Here is a 25,748-nt window from a genome sequence, read left to right as displayed (position 1 = left end):
TCCTCCTCCACCTCGGAATCAGAGAACCCCTCCAACTCCTCTTCTTCGTCGGTGGTGGCGAAGTATTCCCTCCGGAACCTCGCCACTGGCTGGGGTTTACGAGGGAATCTCTGATGAAAAGTTTCAATTAGAACCTCGTCATCTACATCCTCTGCCCTGACCCAGGTGTTTTCCGACTCCGGTTCCCCTTCCCACATTACCAAATACTCTACTTGCTCTCCCTTCCACCTGGAATCTAGAATCTCCGCTACATGGTAGCTGTGTTCTTTTTCCTCCATCGCTGGTCCCCTATTGACCCTCCCCTCTCTGTCCCCTCTATACGGTGACAGCAACGATCTGTGGAACACTGGGTGCAACTTCATGTGGTTCGGTAACCGGAGTCTGAAAGCCACTGGGTTGACCTGTTGCGTGACTTCAAATGGGCCCAGTCTTTTGGGTCTTAACTTCTTACAACCTCCTTTAAATGGTAACCCTTGGGTGGACAGCCACACCTGGTCTCCCACCCTAATGCTTTCCCCTTCCCTTCTGGTTTTGTCTGCCTGCCTCTTATATTCCTCCTTCGCCCGGTTTAAATTAAGTTGGAGTTGGCGATGGATCGCTTCCATTTCTTCAACGAACTGTTCTGCTGCTGGAACGCTCCAGTTCTCCCCCTCCCCCCCTGGGAAGGCTCGGGGATGACACCCGTGATTGGCCAAAAAAGGGCTCATCCCCGTGGACACGTTCTCTGCATTGTTGTAAGCAAATTCTGCCAACGCCAGCTTCTCCACCCAATCATTCTCTCTGTCATTAACATAACACCTCAAATATTGCTGGAGGACACCATTAGCTCTTTCCGCCTGCCCGTTGGTTTCTGGATGACGGGCAGTAGAGAAATTAACCTCTACATGCAGTAAGCTCATGAGCTTCCTCCAGAACCTGGAAGTAAATTGTTTCCCTCGGTCCGAAACCACCCTCAAGGGGGCGCCATGCAACCTAAACACATTTTCCACAAACAATTTGGCGGTTTCTTCTGCTGTGACCGCATGTGAGCAGGCTATAAAGTGGGCCATCTTGGTTAACAGATCTACCACCACCATAATGGCTGTTTTCCCTTTGGACCTGGGCAGATCAGTCATGAAATCTATTGCCACTGCCTCCCACGGTCTTTCCGGCGTGGGTAGTGGTTCTAATAAACCTGCCGGCGCCCGCCTCTCCCCCTTGGCTCGTTGGCATCGGTCACACCCTCTCACATACTCCCGTACATCTTCCCTAACCTTGGGCCACCAGAATTCCCTGGTAACCAGCCACATGGTTTTGTGTTGCCCAAAATGCCCTGCTGTGGGGTTATCGTGCAGTTGCTTGAGTACCTTTTCCCTCAATTCCCCTTCAGGTATGTATAACGCTCCCTTGTAGTACAACGCCCCATTTCTCTCCTCAAAACCCCCGGGGTTGTCTCCCTCCCTCCTAAGACTCCTGAGTTTGTCCTGGGCGTATTCATCCTGCCCCGTTCCCTCTACCAGTTCCCTTTGCCCCACCAATGCCGCCCCACACACCCAGCGGTCCTCGGGAATGACATGGGTCTCTTCGGGTGCACCCTCTCCCTCCAAATATTCAGGTTTGCGTGAGAGAGCGTCCGCCCTAACGTTCTCCGGGCCTGGTACGTAACAAATCTCAAAGTTAAATTTGGAGAACTCCTGGGCCCATCTCAACTGCCGTTGGTTGAGCACTCGCGCAGTTCTCCAATACTCTAGATTCTTATGGTCCGTGCACACTTGCACCTTCTGTTGTGCACCAATTAGTAGGTGCCTCCATCTCCGGAAGGCCTCATAAATTGCAAGAAGTTCCCGGTCGTACACCGTGTAGTTCCTCTCAGACTTGTTCAGCTTTCGCGAAAAGAAGGCACACGGTCGCCACTCTGACCCCTCCTTCCCCGGCTGCAGAAGAAGCACCGCCCCTATGGCTCTGTCCGACGCGTCTGTTTCGACCCTCAGCTTTTTTTGTAAATCCACATGTAGAAGTTGTTCGTCAGAGGCGAAGGCCCTTTTCAGTTCCTCAAACGCTCGCTCCGCCTCCCCCGTCCAAACAAACTTCTTTTTGCTGCTGAGACAGTCCGTGATGGGCGCCGTCAGGTGGGCGAAGTTTCGGATGAACTTACGATAAAAGTTTCCAAACCCTAGGAACCTCTGCACATCCTTCTTGGTCTTGGGTGTTTTCCATTCCAGCACCGCTTGAACCTTGCCGGGGTCCATGGCCAACCCCTTATCTGACAAGCGGTACCCCAGGAATTCCACCTCCTTGGTATGAAACTGACACTTCTCCAGTTTCACCCACAGTCTGTTGGCTTGCAGCCTGCTCAACACTTCTCTGACGTCTCTCACATGTTGCTCCTCATTCTCCGAATACACCAACACGTCATCTAAGAAGGCCACGCAATTCTTGTAGAGCAAAGGCCCCAGTACGTGGTTCATGAAAGCTTGAAAACACGCGGAGCCTGTTTGTAATCCAAAAGGCATAACTAAGTATTCAAATGCTCCCAAAGGGGTGAACATGGTGGTCTTCCATTCATCCCCTTTCCTTATACGTATCAGGTTGTACGCCCCCCTTAGGTCCAGCTTTGTAAAAATCTTTCCCTTCCGCACCCTGGTCAAAATATCATCAATCCTGGGCATAGGAAAAGCCGCCGGCTCGGTCACTGCATTTAAGGCCCGAAAGTCACATACCAGCCTCGGCTTGTCCGTGTGTTTTTTGTCCACAAAAAACACTGGGCTACCCCCCGCTGCCTTGGACTCTCTGATGAAGCCTCTCTTCAGGTTTTTGTCAATGAACGCTCGCAACTCCTGCATTTCCCTGTCTGACATGGCATACAACTTGCCTACAGGAAGCTGTGCTCCGGGGAGTAAATTGATCTGGCAATCAAAGGGTCTATGCGGAGGTAGTTGGTCAGCTTCCTTCTCGCTGAACACGTCGCTGAGATCCGCATACTGTGGTGGCACCTTCCCCTTCTCCATTACTTCAGTCCCTGCCAGGGTGGCTTGGGCCCCTGCTGACCCCTTTTCCCCCCTGCAGTGTTCTAAGCAATGTGCGGAACCGAAGGAAACCACTCTTTGATGCCAGCCCACCAGCGGATCATGTAGGGCTAGCCAGCTCATTCCCAAAATAATGGGAGCACCTCCCAAGGTGGCCACATTAAACGCTATCAGTTCTGTGTGCCTTGCCACCCTCATTATCATTGGGATGGTCTGCAAGCTGACTCCTCCTCCCAACAGTTCCCTGCCATCGATCGTGGTCACCTGCAGGGGGTTGCTTAAAGGGATAGTCTGTATCTGGTGTTCAGCAGCAAACTCCTTGCTCATAAAATTGCAGGAGCTGCCTGAGTCCAACAGTGCCTTTATTTTTAGGGGGTGTCCATTTTGCAGCTCTAGCGACACTTCAATCACTAGAGCAGGTCGAGGAGCTTCTGGCACTGGCACTTGGGGAAGGGGCACTTTCACTGCTCTTTGACCTGGCTGCAGTGCCCTGATGGCAACCAGGCGTTGGCTTTTACCTGCTCCGTTTCTCCCTGCTCTTCCCCCTCAACAGCTCCCACCATTCCTTGCCATTCCTTCCTCTGGGGGCAGACTCTGGCAAAGTGGCCTGGCTGTTGGCAGAGATAGCATTTCCGGGCTCCCTTTCCCTCCTTCTTCGCCCCCTCACTGGGCTTTGAAACTGCGCGCGCGCGGGCTGTTCCGATTTCCATCGGCTCTGCCGGCGGGAAAGCTGGCTCAGGAATGTCTGGAATGCGTAACTCCTTCCAACGTTCCCCTCTCCCTTCCCGCCTCTCCAAGGCTCTTGCCTCCTGGCGCGCTCCAATGGTCAGCGCAGATTTGGTCAGCTGATCCATAGACACCGCCCTGGGGCTCCTGGCCAGCTCGTCTTTCACAGCTGAAGAAAGACCTTCTTCAAATAGCATCTGAATGGGTGCTGCCGATAAATCCCACCCCAATCTGTGAATCAGCATGGTAAATTCAGTCCAGTACTCACGGACAGATCTGCTTCCCTGCTTGCAAGCCATTAACTGTCTGCGCACCGCCCCTTCCTCAATGTCGCTGGAAAACATGATATCCATTGCACGAAAGAATTTCATAGTGTCCTTTAGGATATCGTTGTGCGTTGCCATCAGGGGTCGAACCCAGTCTCGCGCGCCCTTCTCAAGATGCCCAATTACAAAAGCAACTCGAGATTCCTCATCAGGGAACTCATCAAACTGGACATTCAGGGCATATTGCATTTCAGTCCTAAAGGCATGGTAATCCTTGGGGTCCCCCCCAAACTTCTGCACCAATCCTGGTACCTTTCTGGGGAACTGAGTGGTTCTCCCCTTCTTGTCTGCATCTTGAGCCCTCCTCTCCTCGAGCCTCGCCGTCTGCAGCGCCAGTTGGACCTCCAATGCTCGGTATCTTTCTTCCAAGCTTGGATCAGCTCCTCCCCCTGCTACTCCGGCTCCGGCTGGGTCGCTCATGATGCTTTCTCCTGCACAGGCAGCGTACAGAGACTGTCGGACTGCTATCAGGGGATGATTAGCTGCTTGTGCTTAAAATGGTGCCCCTTCAGAGTTTGTGCGGCCCCACAAACCTCTGTGTGTAACAGAGCTCCTCAGACATGTCTGCTCTAGTCACTATTAGAGTCCGACAGTGGCTGTTTGCGGAAACGCCTCCAACAAAGAAGTTCCTTAACGGAAACACGTCTCCTGGACTCACGACGTGACAGCTTCCGACGAAGCATGGGTCTCCCTGCAGTTGCTTCTGACACCTCCCCACTATTTTCGCTGGACGTGTCTCTCACCCCTTTCTCTCCCCTGCTTCCTGCCTGCGTTGCTGCGTCTCTCTCAGTATTACTGAGATCCTCCTCCAGAGACCCCGCGCTCCCCCTGCTGGTCCCTGCTTTGGCTGTTGAGTCTCTCCCCGTCTCTGGGAGCCCTATCACCTCCTTTCCCTCTGATGTCAGTTCCCTGACAGGCATCATGGTAGAGGGTGTGTGTTCCCAGTTAAGAGGGGGCACCTTTTAAAAAAGTATGGCTCACATATGTTGGATTGCCAGTTAAAGATCGTGGAACCAAGCAAGATAGATACTTACAGGATAGAGTAATATTTGGCATAATGTTTTAATTTGGAGGTGGGGGATATTTGCCGAAATAAGTGCATAAAGGTTACTTCTCTGTAACACTGCATGCCTAAAGGGAAAGTTTCTCATATCTGTAATAGCGTGGTTTGTCAATATGCGTTCCATTTCCATCTGTCATAAAGTTCTAGGGATATGTCCATACTTTGGAGGCAAATGACGCTAAAGTCATTTTAGACACATAAACAGAGCTGTTGACGTGGCTTATTACATACCTCCAGGTGACTCTAGCTAAAGAATAGGTTCTTTTTTTTACAATTTATTTTATTTTCTCATGATGATACATATTTACTCAGCAGGTAGGCGTATGAAATTATGAAAGCCTCCGTCACAACTTTTTAATCACGAAGCTAATTTACTGTGAGCAACGGGAACGAATGTTCAGGTGATTTGTGAGAAATCCATTCCTTTTTAGCCTGTAGTCTGTAGTTTACAATGGGTGTCATACAATGGCTTCTTGGAAGTGATAAACATTTCCCTCCAATACCGAATCATGACCTCCCACTGTGTTTAGATTGGGAGTGTGGTGGAGTTGCAATATAAGGGTTGGCTTATCATTGTTCTCTCTGCAGAGTGTGCTGCAGGGAATAAGAACTGACTGACAATACTAGTAGGTACCCAGGCCTTTGTCCTATAGAAATAAGAGGAAAACCTTATCTGAAAGGAGCAGAAGGAAGATCTGTGCTAATAACTAGGAGTAGGAGAATCAAACATGAGGCAGAACGATCTCCTCTGTGATGGTTGGATTTAGTTTGAAAATACTATGGCAGTGCAACTCTGTGAAAGATAAGTTTACTTCTTCCTCTTCCTGTGTGTGAATTTTAAAAATACCGGTAAATGTCAGCTGTTGCTAGGGTTGCAGCCCTAAACATACTTGCCGCATAATCCTAAGCATGTTTACAAATGAATAAAAAACACAGCAATTTTCGTTAACCAACCAGATATACACAATGCATACATGACTGGTGGCAGAATGTCAACTGATTACAGTTTTTGTCACAGAGGCCAGATGAAAGCTTCTCCGTGACTGTCCATGATCAATAAAATGAACCTGGCAAATCTGTTTTTGAATTCATAGAATGGGAGGCACCATGGGGGGGGGATTTTATTTCTGGGGCCACTGGTGGTTATTGATTTGTGTTTTTATTAGTAATTTTAATGGCTTTATGTATTAATATATGTGACATGTCAATACTGTGACAGAATGAGGACCAATACACTTGAGATATAAATAATACATATTTTAATCAGATCATTCATTTCTGGTTTTAATAATGGATGTGTGAAACATTTTTTTAGCTGGCCATATCAAAATATTTTTATCCTCCCTTGAAACTCCTCATTAAATCCACTCATGAAATTTGGCCCATACATGAACCTTTAGAGGTGTGTGGAACATTCTAGAGCAGGGTGATCCAATGTATGGCCCAAGGATACATCCATACAGCCCTTGAGGCCTTTTTTGGCCGCCCTCAACAACAGGCGTGAGGGCTCTGACAGGGGCCTAGAGTCCTCCAGCCTCCCTTCCAAAGCCTAGTTAGTGCTTTCCCAGCTCAGGGAAGGAAGTGGGAGGGCTCTTAGACCCTGAATCTTGCATCTCCTTCTCCAATCCTGGCATCTCACCCATCTTTGTGAGGGCAGCATGAATGCTGGGATGTGTGTGTGTGAAACTTTGATCTTGCTCTCCACCTTCCATGTGACAAGACAGTGTGCAGCCCACAGGTTCCGTGTCGAAGTACTCCTGCAGCCCACTGGTACGAAAAGTTGGACTGCCCTGTTCTAGAGAAACCTGAAATGCCTTATTAAAATTCTTTGGGCTCTTCTCTGTTTTCATCTGAGGAGGAATCTTCAAGTCCACTCTTAATTCAGCTTTAGATAAGAATTTCCAGGGTGACTCCGGTTTTAATGTTTAGGTCTCCTTATATTTAAAATAAGAACGCAGGAGCTTCTATCTCCTACATTTATTCAAATGCTACTAAGCAAAGCTATTGAAAGTTTTCTGTTTAATTTCTTGCAGGCCTCCCCCCTTCCTCTTTCCTGCCCCTTTCCATGACTTCTACCATTTCATTTCCCTTCTCCGGTTGAGGAGTTTTAAGATGAATAACATGTGATTTGTTAGAATAGCTTTAATTTGCTTCCTTGATTTCTCTTTCTGGTAATGTGAGGTTTCCTGGAGGAAGATAAACCTTTTCTGTTCGGATTAAATTGGTGTTTTACCTACTTGAATTATTACCTCGTGCTCACTTTCGTTTTGTCCACTTATTTCGAGTGTAATTTAAAGGGCTACTTTAAAAACCAATGGGGAGATGTGCACTAATTTATTCATGTCATTAAGAGGATTTTTTTGGGGGGGGTGCTTGCCTCACCTTCCCTGTTCCACTATACTCCAAGCCAAGTGTGTTTTGAAAGACCCTACATGTGAGTCATAGCCTTTTGATATCACAATAATGCTTCAATAACACCATCCTAGGGCTGCTTGATGGCACTTAGTTGCTAAACGCCCCTGTAGTGAGAGGACATAATTATCTGCTAGGTTTCCAGAAACCGGTGAGATTATGATTAATATTAAAGGCTTTTAGCAAAAACAAGGCGGGGGGAAATAATCAAAGCATCTATGGGATAGAAACCTTCTGTAATGAGTCACCGAGAGATGAGGCAGCAATCTGAGCCATTGCAACACAACGCTGAGAAAAGGTCAAATACTTTCTTTTTCGGAACGCGGTTATAATTCATTCATTAAAAATTTCACATGCTCGCATTTTAGGCCGAGATCACGGTGGGAAGTTTTTGCATTCTGTTGTATCTGTGCAATGGATCTCCAGCCACAGAAATTGTTGTGTTTGTAGCGGGATATTTGTGCAGCGCCTTCTACCAAATAGAAATAAAAATGTACACGACTGTGAATTAAAATGTCAGGATTAAGGTAGGAATTCCAAATGTAACTTGCCCCATTTTGCCCAGTATAGCTTACTGCAACTAGTAGCATCTCTTTGGGATCTCGTACCTACGGGACCGCCTCTCCTGGTATGCCCCATGGAGGACCTTAAGGTCCATATATAGAAACACCCTAGAGGTCCCGGGCCCTAAAGAAGTTAGATTAGCCTCAACCAGAGCCAGGGCCTTCTCAACACTGGCTCCGGTCTGGTGGAATGCTCTGTCACAAGAGACTAGGGCCCTGCGGGATCTGATCTCTTTCCGCAGGGCCTGTAAGACAGAGTTGTTCCACCTGGCCTTTGGCTCAGAATCAGCGTGATTCCCTCCCCCTTTTTCTTTTTCCTTTCTCCTCCTATGATGAGATGCTCCCTAATTGTTTTAACATTGTATCTTAATCTTTTAAATTGTATTTTAATCAACTTGTTTTTATTATTGGTTGTTAGCCGCCCTAAGCCCTGTCTTCACTGGGGAGGGCAGGGTATAAATAAAAATATTATTATTATTATTATTATTATTATTATTATTATTATTATCATCATCATCATCATCATCATCATCATCTCAGGCAGAAAGAGGTCTTGCTCATCATCTCCTATCTGATCGTTTTAACTGGAGCTGCCAGGGACTGAACCTGTGACCTTTTGCATGTTAAGCAGGAGCTCTACAGCTGAGCTATGAATCCCTCCACTTGGTTTAATGGAGTTTTCTTCCTAGCCAGTATATTTTGGAGAGCAGCCTCAGTGTTCATTTTGTGAAGGATCAGGGTGGCCTGTTGGACTTGTTATGCATATTGTAGGAAATTGTGGTGGGATTTATTTTTTAAAACCGTTTCTTTGCTCTCCGAATCTGCTCTATTTTAGAATAGAAAATGCAAAGGTAGCTAAATAATTTTTAAAAGAAATGGCAGATTATCAGTGCGGATTCAATTTTGGATTTTGCGTCTAAGCCACTTAACTTTTGCACAAATGTTAGGTGTTGCAGGTTGCTCAAATGTTTATAGCTGTTAACTATTGTTAGAATGTTTTAACTTTTTAGAATGCTTTAAAAATTGTTTTGTAGATTTGTTTTCTGCCCTGGGCTCAAGAGGAAGGGTGGGGTGTAGATTCAAATAATAATAACAAACAAACAAACAAAATCTCAACATTTTTTGTTAAAACAAGAAAGAGTGTGTCATATTTGCTGCAGCAAAATCTCAACATGGTATCCTGTTAGGAATATTTTATTTTACTTGTTTATTTTAAGGCATTTATTCCCTACTTTTCACTATATGTCTCAAAGCGGCTAAACCCCTCCCCCCATTATAAAAAATTAAAAACATAGACTCAAACATCAGAGATAGGAACATTACAACAACATTCATGGTGCAAAAACCTCCTGAAACAGTGGTTTTAACCTGTCATCTGAAACTTATCAGGGATGGTACGGTATCTGCTTCTGAAGGGAGGAAGGTTTTTCCACAGAGTGTGACTCCTTGTTGAAATGAGTTGTGTTTCCAGTCCTTGGGGGAACCACTAATTCTCCCTCAGATGATCTCCGTGGTTGTTTTGGGTCACATGGGTTTTTCTTTCCTTTTACAAATTAAATCACAAGGCATTACAATACCTGCTTGGCTTCCATTTTGAATGTGGCTGTTTTTTTGTGTGGTAGGCTTTGGGGAGTACAGTGGTACCTTGGGTTACAGATGCTTCAGGTTACATACGCTTCAGGTTACAGACTCCACTAACCCAGGAATAGTACCTCGGGCTAAGAACTTTGCTTCAGGATGAGAACAGAAATTGAGCAGCGGTGGTGTGGCAGCAGCAGGAGGCCCCATTAGCTAAAGTGGTGCTTCAGGTTAAGAACAGTTTCAGGTTAAGAATGGACCTCCAGAACGAATTAAGTTCTTAACCGGAGGTACCACTGTATCTTCTTCTTTGGAGGCAATCTGCTTAAACTTGTAGATGCACACTTTTCACTAAGAACATAAGAAGAGCCCTGCTGGAGGAGACCAAAGGCCTATACAGTGGTACCTCAGGTTACACAGACGCTTCAGGTTACATACGCTTCAGGGTACAGACGCTTCAGGTTACATATGCTTCAGGTTACAGACTCCGCTAACCCAGGAATAGTACCTCGGGTTAAGAACTTTGATTCAGGATGAGAACAGAAATCATGCTCTGGTGGCACGGCGGCAGCAGGAGGCCCCATTAGCTAAAGTGGTGCTTCAGGTTAAGAACAGTTTCAGATTAAGAACGGACCTCCGGAATGAATTACCGTATTTTTTTGCTCCATAACACTCACTTTTTTCCTCCTAGAAAGTAAGGGGAAATGTCTGTGCATGTTATGGAGCGAATGCCTACGGATGGCGGGGGGATCTGCTGCAGTCGTGAGCAGAGGATCCATGGTTCCCCTTCCTTCCCTCCTCCATGGCTCTCTTTGAAACAGCAAAGCGGGAGAAGAGCCGCGGAGTGGGGAGGAGAGAGGGACAGAGAGCCTGGTTACAAAGCACGGATCCACATGGATCTTCAGGATTTTTGCACAGGGTCACCCCAAATTCACAATCAGATCACATAGCATGTCCATGGCTACAGCTTGCACCAAAAAAATCACACACCCACTGTTGCCTGGGGCCGCAGTGGTGCAAAAACGTGGTTACAAAGCATGGATCCACATGGATCCTCAGGATTTTTGCATTGGGCTACCCCAAACTCACCAACAGATCACATGTCTGTGGCCACAGCATGAATCACAAAAATCATACATCCACTGTTTCGTTTAGAATATATTTTTTTCCTTGTTTTCCTCCTCTAAAAACTAAGTGCGTGTTATGGTCGGGTGCGTGTTATAGAGCAAAAAATACGGTAAGTACTTAACCTGAGGTACCACTGTATAGTCAAGCATTCTGTTCTCACAGTGGCCAGCCAGATAAAAACCTAAGGACATTAGACGAGCCTGCTCAGTCTGGCCAATGCCCCCATCAAGTTGAAAGGGTTGCCCAGCTCCCTCTCATAAACTCTGTGTGTGTGTGTGTGTGTGTGTGTGAGAGAGAGAGAGAGAGAGCACTCTATGTCCGTGCTGTTGTGGAAGCAGATCACCTACTTTTTTGGGGGAAAATTAGAATCATAGAATTGTAGAGTTGGAAGGGACCCTAAGGCTCATCAAGTCCTACCCCTGGCCAGGCAGGAATCTTTTACCCTACGTGGGGCTCAAACCCACAACCCCGAGATTAAGAGTCTCATGTTGCACCGACTGAGCTATCCTAGATTATGGTACCCAAATGAATATCATTCATTTTCTGAGGCTGCGCTTCTCTTACTACCAAGCCTGCCCAAGCAGCACCAACAGATGCAATTTATGTATAAATGTTTAAATATCTACATAATTCCACATGCGAAATAGATGCCCAGCACTCATACTGCTGTTCTTTGAATTGCAGGTATTTATGAGCCGCCATTTCTTATACTACTGCAGTGAACCTACCCTGGATGTGAAGATTGCCTTTTGTCAGGTGTGTGTTCCTTACAGGTAAAACAAGGTACAGTATATACTTGTACTTTCATATTTTGCTGTCAGTATTATGGTAGATTCAGCAGGAGTAATAACTCACAGCAAAACTGGATGAAGGGAGTCTCCAGCATAAAACTGAGAGAAATATGAGGATGTTTTACATATATAGGCTATACACAAGATCTGCCAGCTGGAAGCCTTAGGATGTATTGCAGCAGTTCCCAAACTTTCCCCTCTGTGGACCACTTGAAAATTGCTGAAGGTCTTTTGTGGACCACTTAATGATTTTTCTTCGTGTTCCAGTAGTTGTAGTGCACTGTGCTAGATGTTGTGTAATCTCTATTTATATCTTCAATTGCTTCTTTTATTTATTATATATTGCATTTTATCGTACTGCAATTTGAATCCAAGTAGATTAAGCCCCCAGTGTTGCTGGGCGAGGGATGCAATTCCACAGGAACATTTCTATATCTTTGGTGGCAGTGTGACAAGGTGTATTGCTTTTGGTCAGCAGTCTTCGAAGAAACGGGATTAATCTGTAATATAAAGATAAACCCAACTCCTTTGTTAGCCTTGCTAGGAACAAACAGATGAATCAAGTCAACCTTTATCTCATTGGGAGATGCTGGCTTAGAAATTGCTAAATGTTGGTGCTCTGCAAGAAGACTGTCAGTACGCTCATGGTGTGCTCAGGTGTGGTTGTTGCTCTGGCCGAGAAATTGACCTGCCAAGTCACGGTCGCCAAAGGCAAGATGAGCCCTTTATCCTTCTAGAACACCTGGCATCCATTCATCTCACATAAGAGAAGTGACGATCAACCTCCCCAGACCCATGGAAACAGCTAGCAGCGGTTCTTAACCTGTGGGTCCCCAGATGTTGTTGGACTACAACTCCCATCATCCCTAGCTAGCAAGGCCAGAGCTCAGGGATGATGGGAGTTGTAGTCCAACAACATCTGGGAACCCATAGAGAGACCTATTGTATTAGAGTTTTTAATATGCATTACAAACGGGTTCTAAGTAGCGGTTCTAACTTTTTCAAAGGAATGACAGACAATCTGACATGTTTGTTGATGTTTGTTGCCTTTTAAATTAAATCTCATGCTCCCACAGAACAAGACAGCTGATTATTTTCTTTTTAATGTCTTTTATTGCTCTGTCACGTTTCATAGGCATAAAGAATCAGCTGTCCTGTTCTATAGGAGCATGAGATTCGCAGGGAAGGCAGGCAGTGGCCAGTCCAGAGTCCAAGGATTTTAGTCAACTAGAGCCAGTGTGGTGTAGTGGTTAGGAGCGGTGGACTCGTAATCTGGTGAACCGGGTTCGCTTCCCCGCTCCTCCACATGCAGCTGCTGGGTGACCTTGGGCCAGTCACACTTCTCTGAAGTCTCTCAGCCCCACTCACCTCACAGAGTGTTTGTTGTGGGGGAGGAAGGGAAAGGAGATTGTTAGCCGCTTTGAGACTCCTTAAGGGGAGTGAAGGGCGGGATATCAAATCCAAACTACTAACTTTCGCTCAGAGCAGACCCATTAAAATTAATGGCCACGACTAACTTAGGCCCTGTTAGTCGAATACAACCCCAAATCAAGTAGAAAGCATATGGGACCATGGACAGCTCCAAGAGGCCTCTTGCTTAAACTGTATCAAGTGATGTTGTCTCTGCAGGGAGCTGTAATAAAAGTGGCTTATCTCATAGTAAATTGAAGCAACATGTAGGCGAGCAGGTCTGGAGTATGGTGGGCTCTGCCTCATTGGAGGAGCTGGACAACTGGTTAAAGGGCTTCCATTTATTTTTTTAGTCTTTGGCTTCTGCAGGGCTGGGGAGGTAGAAGGGGCTCATCTTCTGATGTCCTGAGCCCTGAGGATGTAGCTTGAACCTTGTCCTCATCTGAGTCTTCCACCACCCCTGATTGTGGGTCTACATGCCAGCGTGTAGACTCTCTCATAGTATTGTGTAAACAACCTCCATTTCTTTGTTGTAAAGAGGGTTTCTGTTATTTCCAGCCTCTTTTCCCCCAAATACATTTTAATTGACTTAAAATGCCTAGAGAGTTTACATGTTAATACCACAAGTTCATGGCAGCCTGGTGCAGAGACTTTTCATGCCACTAGCTGGTACAAATAGTAGTCTATTATGCTCATCAGCACTGAGTGTTACAATATCAAAAAAGTGTTTGCTGGCTATCTCTTTGAGGGGTGGGAATATAATTTGAAGTAGCTCTGACACAGCTAGTCTTCTGGAACTAAATTGCCCTTGAATATAGAAGCCCTAATAATTTAAAGTTGGGAGACTGAAATGAATCTCAATAAGCTAAGGAGTTACGGAACAAGTATTAAGTTGCTCAGCTCTTAGATGTGCTTGTTAGTCAAGGGGCTGCCTGTTAGCATTCATATGTTTCTAGCCTAGCGACAGCCTATCAGTGTAGAGAATTTCCATTATCAAAGTGAAATTGGGTTGTGCTGTTTGTTTTGATACCCAATGAACAGCATAGGACCTTTCAGTCTCATCATTGATTTCTGTCGTTTGATGTGCAGCCAGTAAACTTGGCTTTCAAAGAAATCACCTTGAAAGTAGGGTTGCATCTCAAGATGTGACCCCAATTTAATACCTTACCAGGTACAGGTAACAGAAAGGTGGGAAAAAATATCAAAATGCAAATAGTAATTGCTCTGAAGCAGTTATTTCATATGAGGCAAGAGAAGATGTAGGCATGTTTAAAAATCTGTATTAAGCGTTGTGAGTTAAAGTTACTAAATTTTTCTGCGAGCTTCTCATTCTTGCAATTTAGGGATGACTGTAAATCACGCAGTCACAATACTTCTTGGTTCAGTGGATAAAATGTGTGAGATGCAGATTAAAAACCCTTCTCAACTCTGAAGATTACTTGGTACCCTTGGACAAGTTAATATGGCACAGATTAATTTCCTTCCTTCCTGTGAAGCTTACAAGAAGATAACTTGGATGTGCATATTATGGGTTACCATTTTAAGCGCCTTCCTATGTTAACATTATTCTGCAACCTGAAATCTAGCACAGTAGGAAAAAGGCTGAACTACAAGTTACTTCTCTTAGGTGCCAACTTTGCACCTGCAGGAAGAACACTGAATTCAGATAGCCATGTAATGTGCATCTCAGGAGTGGCACTGAAGGATGCTGAATTTAAGGATGACTGCACCAGCCCATGTGCATCCCATCCCAGTTCCACATGGGACGGAGTAGAATGAGGCATGTCTGCTCTGTTTCCACATGTTTCTGTTTGTTTAGCAAACAGATATTCACATGCTGTCAATATATATATATTTTAAGACTTGGAAGATAACTTTAATGTCTCCAGACTGAAATTCCAAGGCGAGTTTGGAGAACCTTGCCTGGGAAGGCCACCGTAGGGTTTTTTAGGGAAGCAAAACGATTTCCAGTAAGAGCAGTGACATTTCAGAGAGGCTTTTCACCTCTGTACATATGATGATCACAATGGTAACCGGATAATTTTCTCCTGACCATGTACTTCCTCTGTGTGCAGACATGCAAACAAATGGCTTCATTCCCCTGAGTGTTTCTTTAACCACTAACTAACTAGAGAAAGACCTGTTAGGTCTGGCCCTTCTGTCCAGGCTCCATTAAGATGGAAGAGTCTTGCGTAATGTTGCACATTATTCAAGCAAAGTGCATTAACTTATCAGTACTCTTCCGTGTTAGAACCAGATCTTTCATTTTGCATCCTCTGCCTCCAGTCTATCAACATCAGCTTAATGGCTATTGAAATTGACTGAGGTGAATTGCATACATTAATTGTCCAGAGGACTGCGGTAATATGGGTCGGTTTCATTCTCTAAGTTCATATAATTGATTTTAACATCCGTTGATTAAAAATAACCAGCTGTCTGGTATGCAGTCAAATATAAATTTCAGAGCATTTGCTGGAAGAATTCTTAGGATAGGTATTTGTTTGGAAGAGCTTGCTTGGTTGCAAAAACCATATGGCTCTGCATTGCAGTTTTAAGGATGGAGATGGAGGAGATGTGCAGTGAAAATGCTAAGCAAGCAAGCAACTCCATTATCCAATACCTTGATTGCCTGAATCTTGTTATTATATAAAGGGAGACCATTGTTCCTTCTGTAAATGTTTTTATTTTAATTTTAAAAAACATATTCAATTATTCTTCCATGTTTCGGTGATGTAGTTGTAAATCAACACTATGCCGATGCACATCTTCCCCAAATTTTCTTCTACCACTCTGTCTGTCATTAGAGCCCCTCTCTCTGGCCATTTGTCCTGTTGCAAAAATGTCACTAATTTGTGTGGAACTGCTTCACAAACTGACCCACTTGCAGGTGGATAGGCCCTGAAAAATGTATCCAGGCAATTACTGTATTGGCTTGAATATGTTGTTGTTTAGTCATTTAGTCGTGTCTGACTCTTCGTGACCCCATGGACCAGAGCACGCCAGGCACTCCTGTCTTCCACTGCCTCCCGCAGTTTGGTCAGACTCATGTTTGTAGCTTTGAGAACACTGTCCAACCATCTCATCCTCTGTCATCCCCTTTTCCTTGTGCCTTCCATCTTTCCCAACATCATGGTCTTTTCCAGGGAGTCTTCTCTTCTCATGAGGTGGCCAAAGTATTGGAGCCTCAGCTTCAGGATCTGTCCTTCCAGTGAGCACTCAGAGCTGATTTCCTTCAGAATAGATAGGTTTGATCTTCTTGCAGTCCATGGGTCTCTTAAGAGTCTCCTCCAGCACCATAATTCAAAAGCATCAATTCTTCGGCGATCAGCCTTCTTTATGGTCCTGCTCTCACTTCCATACATCATGACTGGGAAATCCATACCTTTAAATATAATATATATAATATTTGAATATTATATATTATAAATAGCTATATATATATATATATATATATATATATATATATATATATATATGCAGGTTTTGGTGTCTTCGGGTGTCTTCCCGTGTAAGAGTCGGGGTGTCTGTGCGACGTTTCGACGAGGTCTCACTCGTCATCTTCAGGCTGGTGCTTTCGGCTTCTTGTTACTGGAACAGAGCAGAGTCTGGTGTTTGAGTTCCTATAAATACTGTTGAGGGGTGTGGTGTATAGCCTCCAACGTTCTGGGCAGAGAGGAAGTTCCTAGATTAGTGTGCCTTTTCTTCTTTTGTTCCTTAATTACTTGAGGGATATCTTGGGTGATTTCATGAGTGATATTCTGAATACCACTGGGTGGGTCATTAAGTGTAGATTAGTTGCTAAAGCTTTCGTGTCTTGACCTCTTGAGCTTGTGAAGAGTTTTTCTGAGAAGATGGCTGTGCTGCATTTAGTTGTGCTCTGGCTTGGCTTCGTGTATAGGGGCGAGCTGTGGTTTTGTGCCTTGTGCCAGCCAGATCTGTGTAGGGATTGCAGGGGGGTGCAGCATCCGGAGGTGCCACTATAGTTTGGCTACTGGATGGAGTCTGTAATATGTCTGTGGAGAGGGTCTGGGTTTGGGTCTGGTGTGGTTGATTGGTGACGGCGTTCTGTGTGCCTCTGGTTCTGGTGTCGGTTTTTGTGGGGAGGGCTAATTTCCAGATGTCTGGCAGGCGGGACGTGTCGTCACGCTTGTTCATGTTGTGAGGGTGTTTCTCTATCTCGATGGCTTCCATGATTATTCTCTTGTGGTGATGTTCCATGTTAAAGAGCAATTTGGAATCTGCAAAATTAATTTCGTGTCCTGTTTCTTTCATGTGTTGGAAAAGAGAGGAAGTTTTTTCTTCTTTTTTGACGGCATTCTTGTGTTCTGCGATACGTGCATTTATTCGTCTGTTTGTTTGTCCAATGTACGTGGCTGGGCAGACTTTGCAGGGTATTTCATAGACCCCTTGGTTTTCCAGCTGGATTTTGTCTTTTGGGTTTCTGAGGATATTGGCTATTTTTTGGTTGGTGCAGAAGGCTGTTTTGATATTGTGTTTATGGAGGATTTTGCTGATTTTGTCTGTAGTGCCCTTGATATAAGGAAGGAGGGCCATGCCATTGTTTTCTTCTGTGTCTTGGTTTTTGGGGGGTGTTTCTTTTTGGATTAGCTTCGTAACCCTGTTTTTCTGGTATCCATTGGCGATTAACACATTTGAGAGATTCTGTAACTCAGTTACAGAACTCTCATCTCCAGAACCAAACGCCTGGCTGACAAAGACCACTTGACAACTGAGTTACAGAATCTCTCAAATGTGTTAATCGCCAATGGATACCAGAAAAACAGGGTTACGAAGCTAATCCAAAAAGAAACACCCCCCAAAAACCAAGACACAGAAGAAAACAATGGCATGGCCCTCCTTCCTTATATCAAGGGCACTACAGACAAAATCAGCAAAATCCTCCATAAACACAATATCAAAACAGCCTTCTGCACCAACCAAAAAATAGCCAATATCCTCAGAAACCCAAAAGACAAAATCCAGCTGGAAAACCAAGGGGTCTATGAAATACCCTGCAAAGTCTGCCCAGCCACGTACATTGGACAAACAAACAGACGAATAAATGCACGTATCGCAGAACACAAGAATGCCGTCAAAAAAGAAGAAAAAACTTCCTCTCTTTTCCAACACATGAAAGAAACAGGACACGAAATTAATTTTGCAGATTCCAAATTGCTCTTTAACATGGAACATCACCACAAGAGAATAATCATGGAAGCCATCGAGATAGAGAAACACCCTCACAACATGAACAAGCGTGACGACACGTCCCGCCTGCCAGACATCTGGAAATTAGCCCTCCCCACAAAAACCGACACCAGAACCAGAGGCACACAGAACGCCGTCACCAATCAACCACACCAGACCCAAACCCAGACCCTCTCCACAGACATATTACAGACTCCATCCAGTAGCCAAACTATAGTGGCACCTCCGGATGCTGCACCCCCCTGCAATCCCTACACAGATCTGGCTGGCACAAGGCACAAAACCACAGCTCGCCCCTATACACGAAGCCAAGCCAGAGCACAACTAAATGCAGCACAGCCATCTTCTCAGAAAAACTCTTCACAAGCTCAAGAGGTCAAGACACGAAAGCTTTAGCAACTAATCTACACTTAATGACCCACCCAGTGGTATTCAGAATATCACTCATGAAATCACCCAAGATATCCCTCAAGTAATTAAGGAACAAAAGAAGAAAAGGCACACTAATCTAGGAACTTCCTCTCTGCCCAGAACGTTGGAGGCTATACACCACACCCCTCAACAGTATTTATAGGAACTCAAACACCAGACTCTGCTCTGTTCCAGTAACAAGAAGCCGAAAGCACCAGCCTGAAGATGACGAGTGAGACCTCGTCGAAACGTCGCACAGACACCCCGACTCTTACACGGGAAGACACCCGAAGACACCAAAACCTGCATTCCTGTACCCGTGAAAATCTACGAAAGCATATATATATATATATATATATATATATATATATATATATATATATAATATTTGAATCTAAGCCTCACTTTCCCCCCAAATTCTGACCGTTGAAAGTTAAAGTGCAGCTTATATTCACGACCTTACAATATTCAGCCAGGAGCATAGCGTAGCCCCCCCCATCCTCTCCCCCAAGGCCGGGAAGGAAGAGAGGGGAAAGGCTGCCAGCGACGCAGCATGGCTCTCCACGAGGAATGGAGTGGCTTATATTCAGGTATTTTTCTTTGCCCCCTCCCCCAATTTTAAAGGTGCGGCTTATATTCGGGCCAATACGGTATCAGCTGGAGCATCGCGTATAAAATCCACAGAGAAATGTGTAGAGTAGTGCAATTTTGGAAACAAGGTTTCCACAAAAGGGATACTTCAAGCAAACTTCCAGGCCTTGATTAAAATCCAGTAGCACCACCAGGGGCCAGATAAAATTGCTTTGGCCCAAAGAATATCATCTGGCTGTTCCTCTCCTACTGCATTAAACAGTGACATTGTCCCAGATTCAGAAATATTGTCCTGCGTACTTTGCCATCTGGCTGCTTCATCAATCATCTTCTTAGGCACCTATTACTACTTTCTCCCATAAGGCTACTCTGATATCGGCAGCACACTGGGCACTGTAAAAAAAACAACATAAAAAATGATAGTTTAGTGTGCTGAAAAATAATTTGCTACTCAGAGAAAAAAACAATTACTCATCTGGCGAATGGGACACTTTATGGAAGTTTTCCAGGCAGAATAATTGCAACAAAGGAGAGACAACAAAACCAAACTCTTTCCCCCTCCCTTCTTTTTCTTCCTTTCTTTTTTAAGTTAAGAAGATAGGCTCCAAGAGGATCTGCCTTCTTTTCAGAAACTTAATAAGATTGTGGCCTTAGCTGGAAAATGCCATGCTTGGACAATTCTAGATTCTCTGAGGAGCTGTCTGAGGAAGTCACAGTGATTTTCACTCCGTTTCCGAAGCCATTTTGTACACATGGAACCTCCACATCCTTCATGCGCATGCAGGCTTCCTCATGCCTACTGTGTTGGCCTTCTGTGTTGTTTTTGTGTGTGATTAGGTTGCTGTTGAACCTGCCTTAACTAACATTTCTATAGTGTTCTCCAAGATCAAACAGTTCGCAAGATCATCTACCCTGCCCCACAATGAAGCTGCCACAACTATTGTCCATTCTGTTCTGTGAAGGTAAAAGGGCCCCTGACCGTAAGGTCCAGTTGCAGACGACTCTGGGGTTGCAGCGCTCATCTCGCTTTACTGGCCGGCGTACAGCTTCCGGGTCATGCGGCCAGCATGACTAAGCCGCTTCTGGCGAACCAGAGCAGCGCACGGAAATGCCATTTACCTTCCCGCCAGAGCGGTACCTATTTATCTACTTGCACTTTGATGTGCTTTCGAACTGCTCTGTTGGCAGGAGCTGGGACCGGGCAACGGGAGCTCACCCCATTGTGGGGATTCGAATCGCCGACCTTCTGATCAGCAAGCCCTAGGCTCTGTGGTTTAGACCACAGCGCCACCTGCGTTTTGTTCTGTATCTAGTCCTATATTCCCTGCTCTGACAGTACTGCTCTCTGGGGTGATGGCAAGGCCCCTGGGTGTTTTGCAGCATGCCCCCAAACTCCTGCCTCTTTCCCCACTATAACTTCTTTCAAAACGAAACAAACAAACAAACAAACAAACAAACAAACAAACAAACAAACAAACGAAAAACCACCACTGCTTGCAGTTTGCTTCGTCTGTGAAAGTCAGGGATTAGGACCAGGACTTTGAGGAGACCAGGATTCAGAACACCTGCTCAGCCACAAAGCTCACTGTCAGGGAACTGACATTGGAGCTAGAGGTGGAGGGAAGGCTCTCAAATGATGCTGGAGAAGGGCCCAGCAGGGAGAGAGGCAGCTCCGCAGATGGGGAAGCAAATCAGCGCAACACCAGGGATATAGAGGGGCTGATGGTGGAATCGGTGAGAGGGCTCCAGGACTCTTCACCGGACACCAGCGGGGAGAGCACGGGTCCTCCGCTACCCACGCCCACCCTGCGCAGAAGACTTCCGCGCAGAGAGAGTAGGAGGAGACTGGGTGTCAAACAACTTTTATGTTGGAAAAGATTTAAGAAACGCCCACTGACGGATTCTGCTAGCGACTGAGGCAGCCACGAATTGAAGGGCTGTCCAGACAGAAAGGTTTAACAAGGCAACATAACCAGGAGAGGCGGCAACTTACGCACGAGCAACCCCATACCCATTACACTCACTCTGTGACCTTGGGCCAGTCACTGCCTCTCAGCCTAACCTGCCTCACAGAGTTGTTGTGGGGATTAAACGAGTAAGGGAAGAAGCATGTAGGTCCTTGACGAAAAAGGTAGAATGAATGAATGAATGAATGAATGAATGAATGAATGAATCTGTGTCATGGCCAGTGCCCCATTTTATTTTTTTAAGGAAATGGGAACAGCCCTGCTTCAGGATCTCCAGTCTTTCCCACAGTCTGCTATGTGATCTTTTTAGCTGGAGTTGCGATGGGACAGATCTTGTTCTTTTTGCATGCAAAGACTGCATCTACCGCAGCTCTGTGACCTTCTCCCCAAGTTTGCTTTTAATGTATTCATTTTCTGATAAACCTGCAGAAAGCAAACCCCATAAACATTCCATTAATATTTTCTTTAGCTTTTGACCTATGATACATTAAAAAAAAAAAAAATCCAGGGGGGAGGTGTCAAAATTCCCAGTACACATGTGTCATTTGCTGTAAGTGAAGAGCACCAGAATTTCCATCAAGCACTCTAGAATGTTTATAGGTCTCCATGCTCCATTATGCCTTCTCCACACTTCCTGCACCAGCTCTGAAAGATTTCATATAATCATAAAGGAGATGATTGAATTCCCAAAGCTACATGATGGGCTGTAAAATGTGCCTTTCACTCCGATAAACACCATTCTTTCCGACTCTAACCCCACTGAATTCAGTCAGCCGTAGTTTCTCCTGCTCGTGGACTGTTGTAAATGTTGACAAACTTTTCCTATTCTCCTCTTGCTGTAAGGATGGAGAATTTAATACTCAAAGAAGTGTAAACTGAAAAAAATAATAATTTCAAAACTAAGGGAGCATTGGACTTTAATAGATATTTGGATATCATGCCCTTTGATTTGGAAACTATTGCCCCAGGTTATTTTTTATTTTTATATTCTGCCCTTCCTCCCTAAGGCTGGCAAACTGATAGACAATTTAAAACCAAAACCAAAGCAAAACCATTCTAAAACAGATTAAAACATTCTGAAAACAATTACAGTTAAAAAAACTTTCTTCCATTCAGTGATCTTGAGCTTCTCAGGAACAGTGTTCTTCAGCCACCAAATACCTGGGCAAATAGGGAAGTTTTCACATTCTTCCTGAAAGTTAATAATGATGGAGAGAGGTGCACTCTTTTGGATGGAGGGAGGGCACTCCACAGCTGAGGAACCAGCACTGAAAAGGCCTTGTCTTGGGTCAGAGCAAGTTGGGCAGCTGCCCAGTGGTGGCACCACTAATAAGGCCTTGCCTGCTGATCACAAGGTCTGAGGTAGTTGGTAAGGTAAAGGACTCCTGGACTGTTAAGTCCAGTCAAAGTTGACTATGGGGTTGTGGCGCCCATCTTGCTTTCAGGATGTGGAAGCTGGCGTATGTCTGCAGACAGCTTTCCGGGTCATGTGGCCAGCATGACTAAACCGCTTCTGGCACAACAGGACACCATGATAGAAACCAGGGCACACGGAAACACTGTTTACCTTCATGCCACAGTGGTGCCTATTTATCTACAGTCATACCTCGGGTTACAGACGCTTCAGGTTGTGTTTCTCGGGTTACGGACACGCCGAAACCCGGAAGTACCAGAATGGGTTTTGGCAGTCACACATGCGCAGAAGCACTAAATTGTATTTTGCGCATGCGCAGAATCACAACCTGTGCATGCGCAGACGCGGCACTGCGGGTTGCGAACGCTGCGGGTTGCGAACATGCCTTCTGCACGGATCATGTTCACAACCGAGCATCCACTGTACTTGCACTGGCATGCTTTTGAACTGTTACGTTGGCAGGAGTTGGGACACAGCAACAGAATCCCCGTCACGGGGATTTGAACTGCTGACCTACCGATCGGCAAGCCCAAGAGGCTCAGTGGTTTAGACCACAGCGCCACCCATGTCCCTAGGTAGTTGGTACTGGAATTTTAGGTGCTTGGGTCCCAAGCCATTTCAGCCTTTATATGCTAGTACTTGTTAGCATGCGTCTGTCTCGAGAGATAGTGGAGTGTGTCTCCGGAGGTGAAGTCAAAGCACTGCATTAGCAGCACTGAAGTGACTTCCCTGGAGCATAAGTCTGGGCAGCATGTGTGGAGCTCCTGGGGTGCCCAGAAGGTAAGACCCCCCCCCTAGCCTCACTGTTGTGGTCCAAAGGAAAGCAGATTAATATGTTTGGCATGAGCTTAGCTACAGGAAGGAGGTGTACAAGGTGCCATTTAACAGTCTTAGGGACTCCACCCTGGATTTGTGTAGGGTTTACGGCTTAGCCTTTTCTTCTCCCGAAAATATCCCAGATGGCAACAGAGGTTTAGGGTCAGGGTTTTCCTTCTCCTAGATGGGCTACCTTCTCAGGCTGATGAGCCCCATCTGTCGCTCACTTTCCTCGTCTACAGTATGGGCAGAAACCGCCTTCTTGACCATTGGGCCCACTATTTAAGTGGCCTCGAGGTCTTTCAGTACATCTCTGTCTCATTAAATCACACAGGAAGCTCAATTTCTTTGAGCTTAAGCTTCTTCTTCTCCTTCTCCTTCTCCTTCTCCTTCTTCTTCTTCCTCTTCTATTTGCTTCTCTCAGCAATTCTTTATCTTTGGTCATGTTGACAATATTCCTTTGTAACGTATACCAATTCTCTCAAGCCACAAATGGAGACAATTCAATGAAAATGGGCGGAAGGTCTCTAAAAACCATTGATGTTTTTAATAGTTTAACATCAATGCTCCGTGAAGTTAGCCATTAAAATGTTTAAATTGACCTTGTCAAGGTCACTTGGTCTTTGTTTTGCTTGAGTACATTCTGTCTGCTATGAGTGGCCGTTATCTCCTGAGAATGACCATCCTCTGCAGGATATTTCCGCTTAATTATAGGTAACTCGTTTAGAGGATGTGTTTGAAACTCCCAAATAAATGTGACCGTTCAAACAGAGAATATGATTTCCAAGAAGCAATTAAAAATATTATGGTAAATTAAGAGTCACATGGTGAACAAAGAACTTGTAATTCTCCCCCACCCTCCTCTGGGTGCAAGCCTGCTTTCTATGCGCAGAGGACAGAGTGCAGAGGCTCCCTCCATTCTTGGTGTGCATGACAATGGGACATGCAACATTCTACCTTCATGCTTGTAAGATGTCAGGGCAATCAGGCAACAGAGCCTAGATGCCTTATTCTCTGTGCGACCAGATGTCAAGGCAGGAGTTGGGAGTAGGTCATCAGTGACTCTTTTGAATTGAATTCAATTGATGCTTTTGAATTATGGTGCTGGAGGAGACTCTTGAGAGTCCCATGGACTGCAAGAAGATCAAACGTATCCATTCTTAAGGAAATCAGCCCTGAGTGCTCACTGGAAGGACAGATCGTGAAGCTGAGGCTCCAATACTTTGACCACCTCATGAGAAGAGAAGACTCCCTGGAAAAGACCCTGGTGTTGGGAAAGATGGAGGGCACAAGGAGAAGGGGACGGCAGAGGACGAGATGGTTGGACAGTGTTCTCGAAGCTACAAACATGAGTCTGACCAAACTGCGGGAGGCAGTGGAAGACAGGAGTGCCTGGCGTGCTCTGGTCCATGGGGTCACGAAGAGTCGGACACGATTAAACGACTAAACAACAACAACAACATCAGTGACTCACAAGGTATCAATGAAGTTAACTCTTTATTCAAAGAAACAAAACAGTGCAGGTTTAGTGATCACAGCAACTCTCCTGGTAGGTCTTGCCTCAATGAGGACTGAAGGTCCTCGCCTTCCCACAGCTCTGTAAGTCTCCTCCTAGCCCAGGCCCACCCCAAGGAACCTGAGGCTTCTCTGCCTTGTCTGTCTTTGCTCTGCCCTCTTCCTACCTCCCTCGGTTCTGGGAGACCAGGGTGGAGGGAAGCTGGTCTCAGCAGGAGGGGGAGACACCAGGGTTTCTTCAGCAGCCTGCATCATCTCTGCCTTTTCGTCCCCCCTCCTCTAGCCTCTGCTTCTGCCTCTGCTTCTGGACTGCTCTCTGCCACAGCCTCTTCATGCTCACTAAACCCTGTTACTTCTTCAGCTTCCAACACCTCTTCCTCCCAGTCTCCTCCCCTTTCTCCTTCTGATCACCACCAACCCCTGGTCATGAGCCTTCTTCCCTTGTGGGTTTCCCAGCTGGTACCTTCTATAATGGTACCTCAGCATCCAGCCAGTCCATGACACTGGGACAACTTTCATGCTTAGGCAATACTTGCCAAATCTCTGCCATGTTGCTGCATCACCCATATGGGTTCTTCATTCCAGCCATGACCAAGGGTCTCAAGGGACCAATAGGGGCCCCTCCTGACTGAATTCAAGCCCTGCTCCTGAGTACAGCCTGAGCGGCTTGTCTGATGGTAACAATACAGATGGCCTGGCCTGACCTCATCTGTTACAAGACCTGTGGTCTGCTTTTTACTACTGGTATATTCTTGCCACTGGCCCTTTGCTACCTATCCAACTCAGTAACCAGCCACCAGCCCATTGTCTATGTCTCTGTTGCC

General features: G+C 45.6%; 1 protein-coding gene across 8 annotated transcripts in view; it reads left to right on the top strand.

The window, feature by feature from the left end:
- The window catches only part of MAPK10 (mitogen-activated protein kinase 10), a 247,710-nt gene that overhangs the window by 128,856 nt on the left and 93,106 nt on the right, over positions 1 to 25,748 (top strand). For 6 of the 8 annotated variants that reach the window (XM_082236533.1, XM_082236532.1, XM_082236535.1 and 3 more), the window contains one exon: positions 11,486 to 11,557. In XM_082236533.1, the coding sequence (XP_082092659.1) occupies positions 11,492 to 11,557 (66 nt within the window). In that variant the 5' untranslated portion in view covers positions 11,486 to 11,491. Of the gene's footprint in view, positions 1 to 11,485; positions 11,585 to 25,748 lie in introns of those variants that run through there. The other 2 variants (XM_082236536.1, XM_082236537.1) reach the window with 2 other exon arrangements.

The sequence above is a fragment of the Podarcis vaucheri genome, assembly GCF_965113315.1.
Source record: "Podarcis vaucheri genome assembly, chromosome: 9".
Lineage (NCBI taxonomy): Eukaryota > Metazoa > Chordata > Lepidosauria > Squamata > Lacertidae > Podarcis > Podarcis vaucheri.
This window is presented reverse-complemented; position numbering and strand designations above follow the sequence as displayed.